Genomic DNA, 6,940 nt, shown 5'->3' on the forward strand with positions numbered 1-6,940 from the left:
AGGTTGACTTTTTTTTCTGCAGTTGATTTTCAAAACATTTTTGCTCATTATGTGCTTTGGAAACTAAACTCATCTCATCTGACTGGTCACAGTTTGAATTTGAAATATGATCCGGTGTTGGAAATGTTTGCTTTTCAGCCATTTAGTTTCATTTCTCAACTGACTGCTGTCAACTGCAGCTGGAGATGGAGTTGGAGATGGAACTGGAGCTTTAGCTTTTCCTACAGCATTTGCTTTTGCTGCATTGTCTCCTCTGACACCGAGATGACAATTCTCTAGGCAAGCTAAAGGTAATCATATCTCTGCATTTTCCAGCATAAGCTGTCAATCAAAGTGAGTCCCCTCCCTTCTCGTTACTCTCCCACATATTTTGCCTGCTCAAAAAGGCAACTAAGAAGCCATTCAGCTGAAGCAAAATAGATTGCAATCTGATATTCGAGTACACGTCAGTGAGCTTCAATTAGGGACATCTCAGATCTCTCGGCTCGGACACAAGCTGGTCGAAGAACCCCTTTTGGTTATAATTTTCTAGCCAGATGGAGCCTTTTGAGCGCTCCAGGAATAATGTGGCATGAAAAATTCCAACGACCGAAAGTTGCAGCACTTAATTGCCAGTTCCCCCCTGAAGGGCCAAGTTGTGAAATATTGATACTCGTACTTATGCATAAAGGCCGGGCCATCTCGGCACTCCATTGCCACGTATTGAGCTCGATAAAACCAAGCTCGTTTCGAGGGTCTCTCAGCTCATTTTAAGCGCACTTTAATGGCAATTATACGCCTGAGTAGCTGTTTGTGTTGGCAAACTTTTTGGGTAGGCAGGAGTGAGGGTGTGTGAGGTAGTGAGAATGGGTGTGGGAGTGAGTAAAAAGCGTCAACAGCACCCAGACACTGAAAAGCCGGCAAGCAAAATAAACAAACAACCAACACACATATACTATACTGTACACATCGTATACACACGCTCGCAAAACTCACAGAACACGAGACGATCCTGCAGGATGTTGTGACTCGACATAAATCCTTTGGCGTATAAAATACTTGCAAACATTTTGCTGCTGCACGCACCAGATTATTAAAGTTCTGTGTAAATAGTTTATGGTAATCATAAAAGATATACCCAAGCATTCTTGCTTTACGACCAATGGAGCGTAAGAATAAGGTGCCGGGCGTCTATTAAACGGCAAACATGAAATATCACTCATACGCCCGGTTGTCCTTTACTGAGTTTTAAACTCATCTTTGTCTTTTTACTTTTCTACCGCGCAACTTTGCCATTTGTCAATTAAAATGATCTAGAAAGGCGCTTCAAAGTCCAACCATTGGACATCAAAAATAACAACTTGCCACCTGAGTCGCAAATTTTTATGATGCACATCAATTTTCATTCCCAAAAAAAAAACAAAACCATCACCGAATATTTGGCCAAAAGGGGTTCTCGAAAAAGGGTTGAAAACTTTGGTGCTGCTTTTGCCGCGCTAACTGATGGCCGTTGCCTGTCATTTTTCAAAGAGGACTCCGTCTGGCACCCTCGCTTTTCTGACCATTAAATCCTGCCCAGCGTTTTTGTAGCTGTTTACGCTTTTGGCTTCATTTGGCCGCCCGGCAATTATCAAACTTTGAGCCAAAAGTGCTGATTAATTTTTAATGTTTATCTTTGTCGCCGTGCTGCTCTTAACCCCCTTTTTGCTAGGTTACCTGCTCCTCGAAAGTGCGCAGTCATTTCCGAAATTATAAAGTCATTTTGTTGCCCTTTTCGAGGGACTCAAAAGGAGCAGAAAAATATAAACCAAAAGTCAGACGCTGATTTAAGCACTTTCGATTTTTGTGGTCACTTTTAGAAAGTGCACTCAATTCAATCTAATCAATTTGTTATTTACTATATTTTTAGGGAAGAAGGTTAGAAGATAATGTTGAGATTAAACAGATTTGTTTTTCTGTTCTTAAAAATGAAAAGATTGTTGAAACGTTGCTAAGTTTGTGAACAACTCATTCAAGGATATGAAATTCAAAATACTTTTCTTAATAAAATGAATTTTGGGTGATTTTATCTTTCGAACATATCGATATATCTTGGCTTGACTTTAGGCCTGGTTAGAATAATAAATAAAAACGTTATTTTCTGATTAAATTATTCAGTTTTATTTGAGCTTATTACAATACCAAACGCTTGTCAAAGAATCACATCCAATTTCATGATCTGGCGTGAATATAACCAACGGCAGGGGTCAGTGTCAGTGGCAGTGTTAAAGGGTTGATGGGTTAAAGGGCACAAATGGCACAGTCACAGGCGGGAGTCTCATCAGCAGATTCGCGGTCAACTATCTAACCGGAGCGCCATGTTCATTGCGTTTTGTGGCTTTTGTCATTGGCCTGGCAAGTGGGCCAGTTTTCGGATTTTGGGTTCGACTGGTCTCTGTTGGCCAGAAGACCCATTGCCGCCGGCTGTGGTGGCCAGTGGTTAGATGAGCAAAATTCCTAACGAAGCGGTTAATGTGGGCATTGCAATTATGAATTTATGCGCATTTATCCCGCTGCAAATGCCATTTGATATTTACATACAGACAGATATTCGTATGTACATAGTGGATGTACGATTTGCAGACAAGCGTTGATTTCCACGGATGCTTATTATATTTGATTTTTAGTTGGTTTCCGTCGCTTTGCGGTTTCCTTGTGCATAGGTACGTGGCATATAAATGCTAATAATGTGGCCGGCAGCGAATTAAATTGAACAAATCGGTGGCACTGTTAGAAAAAGGGGATATTTTGTAGATAAAAAAGACATTCATAGTCAGGAGAAATACTATTTAAATTGAAGAATTTGTATATTAAGAATGATTTCGTTTGAATGTCGTTATTTAAGTTTCTTTTCCCAAAATTCTTTATTTACAGTATATATATTATAATAGTATTTTCCCTTCAGTGTAATCATTCATAAATCAATAATTTAAATCTTCAATTAAGGTATGTAAAGCCATCCATCATTTCTCCTTAAATTCTACTTCAATTTTTCAAATATTACATTTCATGTGGTGTAAACTTGTTTCTCATTTCGCCTTCAAAAATTGAGTCGAATGGCTCCCACGTCAATTAGAGTTAATTTCATTAGCCGGCAATAACTTGCAGCACTTTCCACTTTTCCAGTAGAAAACTACTGACTGGCCCCCGAAACTTCTTGGGAACCCGCGACCCTTGCCACTTTCTTCGTTGGTTGGTCGCCGAACTTTACTTTTTGGCTAATTTTGTTGCTGTTTCGTTAACGCCTCGCTGAAGTTGAACGTCGCGTTTATTTGTGCGTCATTGTTGCTCCTTCAGCTGCCGCTTCTGCTGCTTTGCCCTGCTCCTTGTCCTTGGTCCTTGTGCTGCTCGCTCCTGCTGTTAAAAGTTGTTGCTGCCGGAGTTACATTTGGCAATTAGCCGCTGCATTTTCTTGCACTTTCGCTACTTTTGCATTGCAGCAGTCACAGTTCCTTTGCTCCTTTTGGCCACCATCGCACTTCAATACATATTTATTAGCCGCATTTGTTGGATTTTAGCTCAATTAAAAAGTTTTACTCGGCTACTTTTCTTCATTTGGGACCTGCCTTCTGACTCTGACTTCAACTTCGACTCGGAATGTCTTGTTTTGTTTTGCCGGGTCCTGGTAACTGGTAGCTGGGATCTGGTTGAGCTGGTTGCTGGTTGCTGGAAGCTTTAGAGTTACTCTGCAGGTTCTGTCTGACCTTTTTTTCTTTGTTTCAGAAGCACTAATTGCAATTACTTTGGCCTGACTGTCCCGGGGTCAACAGCTATGAGTAAAGGGTTAAGCTAACCGTGAAATTCCCTAACAGCCAAGGGAAAATGTCAATGTTCTATTATAAATTTTAACTTTAAAGATAGTTCTTTGAGAAGATGTAAGAATTGTTAATACAACGTTATGATGTTAAAGTATTGATACTTTGATTTAGACTTTAAAAGATTCTAACAAAATCAGGTTGTCTTAAGGGCTTAAAAATGGTTTACAATTATTTACTTTATTCTTTGTACTTCCATAAAATATCTCAAAACTCCTTGAAAGGGTATACAAAAAGGACTTAAGGCTCGCTTGAAAACCAGATTAACAATTTATTATTTAAGACTTAACATTATATGCATACATATTAGAATTTTAAAAGAGAGAGGGGGAGCTTATGTACCCCTAGCCCAGCAGATGATTGCCGGTGGCACTCCAACCGGGTGCCACATATTGGGGTCGCTGCTTGTGCACCACCGTGCGCACCACTGGCACTTTAACCGGATACGGATAATAAACTGGCGAGACCACTGGCTTCTCCACTCTGTATGGTACCCTTCGTTCCACCACAAACGGAATGGGTCGCTCTACGGGCACAGGTTTCACCCGCTCTATTGGGATCTTAACCTCCTGCAGTTGAGGAACTGCCACTGTTTTGGCCACTGGGATTTTGATGGGCATGGGTTTGGGTATGGCAGCGATCACAGTGCGAGGAACTTGCATCTGGACAGTTTGCTTATAGGGAACATGTTGCTTCTGGTAGTGGGTGACGGGAACATTCTTGGTGATCTCGATGTGCTTGGATAGAGGCACTCCAGCTACAGCTTTACTACTCTCTGGGGTATGGCGAACACTGGTGGTTATGGCCGGCAGATCTGCAATTTGGGTATCCTTGTGGGAGTACAAAAGCTGCTGATCCTGGGAAACACCCAAGCGCTGTTGTTGCCGCTGATCCTGAGGATGTAAATGCTTCTGTTGCAAATGCTGCTGGAAATGTTGCTGTTGGTGTTGCAGTTGTCTTCCTTCGATTTGCTGATGTTGTCGCTGTTCTAGTAGCTGGTGTCTTCCTGGCAGATCCTGATTTTGTTGTTGGTGATTCGATAGGGAGTCCTCCTGCTGACGCTTCACTGGTTTAGCCAATGTTTGCAGCTCTTTGAGCCGTCCATAGACACTGGAATTATCCTCATGCTCCTGCTCCTCCTGATGGTGTTGCTGCTGGTGCTGCCGGTTCTCCCGATAATTGGAAATTTGTTCGAAATGGTAATGACTGGGTGGCGACGTGGGAAACTGCACCCGGGGCCGATATGCATAGCTGTCGAAGGGCTCCCTGTGATGTAGCTCCTCCTCATAGCCAGCGGAATTTGGCTCATAATTTGCCGTATTAATGACAAAATCGATATTGGCCGATGGGTCGCGACGCGGCTCCTCATCCTCGCTGAATTGCGAGTGCAGTTTGCTGTTGTAGTAGAAGGGCACAAAGCCATTGGCCGTGGTGCCAAGGGAGGAGACACTGGCATGAGAATGTAGTGGATGTGGATGTGGATTGTGGTGGGTGGCCAGGAGGTTGTGAGCATAATTTCCATATGTTGCCAAGTCATCGGCCGTTGCAGTGTCAGAGGGGTGATAATAATTTCGCGTATATCCTGTTAATCCCGGCAACGATTCCACACCAGTTTCCTGGTAATGGTGTTTGCTGCCGCCATGTTCCAGCGGCAGAATCGGGAACTCCGCCAGGGACAGCGGCAATGGGGCATCTATGGCCTCCATTGTCATGGCCAACGAGAGCCACATTAATGCATAGATCATTAATGTACTGTTGGCTTGTAGGCCAATGCCTTGGCCGGATTTTGGCGGTCTCATAACGGGTGGGTATCTCTCTGTATGTTCGTCCTGGCTGTCCTGTGTCCCAATCCTCGAACGGAGTGCGTGTTTTTTGGATGCAGCTGTCGTGGGTGTTGGTCCGCTTTGAAATGCAAATTTGTGACATCGCGTTGGTGTTTTTATAACACCCACACCCGCGCACATAGAGTGCACTACTTGTAATTGGATAGTCTTCGGCACTTCAAGTTCATTGGCTCTCGGCTAGGGATTGTGTAAGTGGAGGCCCTCACTTTCACTTGGCGGAACAGTTGTCCAGATTGTCCCTTTCAGATGCAAGTGAGGCAGCGATCCGCTGGCCGCACAATCCGCAATCACAAAATCCACAGCCACCGCAATTGCTGGGCCGCAATGGACGACGACCTAACGAACAGTGGGTTAAGGGTTAAGATTATTAAAATCTTTAAGAAATTTCAATGGTTTGAATGAAATAAGCTAATTACTTGTTTTCGAAAATATTTAAGTTTTCCCCCAGCTTTCCGCTAGTTTTTCTCCAATTTAAGACAATTTTTCATCAGATTTCCTCTCAATTTTTTAACACTGTGCATTGTTCGGCTCCCAGCCGCATCGGATTTCACACTCTGGAAGCTTGCGGTCAATGTCGCGGCCATTTCGATGTTTGATTGCACAAATGGTGACGCTCGGTGACGTGCGTTTCATGTGCCTGCGGTGCGGCCTTTGCCAAGTGCAATCGCCGGAGATTCGCGGCCATATGAAACCCAGTTAAGATCTCGGGTTGCAGCAGCACTTTCAGTTTTCAATTGGATGCAGTTGACGACATTTGGTATCGATGTTCTTGCATAATTTACCTGGCCTCTCTACATCTCCACACCGCCACACCATCACATAGACAATCATTCAATGAAGCTGACTTTGGAGCAAGAGTGATTCAATTTTAAAGAACCTTTGAGAAAATAAGATTTACCGCGATTTCAATGTGCAGTTAGCGAAAGCGGGGGGTTGTTTCAGATTATTAAAGTTATTATAATATCGTTTAATAGGTGAGAAGGAAAATAGAAACTGCAATGATTGGATATAAATCCCGTTTATACGAAATTTATTTTAATAAATGGAAATGTGGCCTAAGAACTTGAAATCTAATAATAAAATGCTGTAAAAGGTTATCTTTTTGTGACAAAAACTTCTTCTCAGTGTTGTTGCCTTAAGCGGGAAATCAAATATTTCCTCACCAGCAATGAGAAAGTCGTCGAAACACGGAGATAAAGTGAGTTCTTCGGGCTGCTAGCAACCGAGCATCTTTGGATCATTCATCATTCTGTTCTGCATTTA

At 42.8% G+C, this 6,940-nt stretch overlaps 1 protein-coding gene across 1 annotated transcript; it reads right to left on the bottom strand.

The window, feature by feature from the left end:
- Window positions 1-4,177: 4,177 nt before the first annotated feature.
- On the bottom strand, window positions 4,178-5,617 carry LOC108115592 (putative mediator of RNA polymerase II transcription subunit 26). The gene has a single exon (XM_017227105.2). It carries the CDS (start codon window positions 5,576-5,578, stop codon window positions 4,178-4,180), a length of 1,401 nt encoding a protein of 466 aa, XP_017082594.2. The 5' UTR covers window positions 5,579-5,617.
- Between the last annotated feature and the right edge of the window lie 1,323 nt (window positions 5,618-6,940).

Source organism: Drosophila eugracilis, unplaced genomic scaffold (genome assembly GCF_018153835.1).
Source record: "Drosophila eugracilis isolate 14026-0451.02 unplaced genomic scaffold, ASM1815383v1 contig_477, whole genome shotgun sequence".
In the NCBI taxonomy this organism is placed as follows: Eukaryota; Metazoa; Arthropoda; class Insecta; order Diptera; family Drosophilidae; genus Drosophila; species Drosophila eugracilis.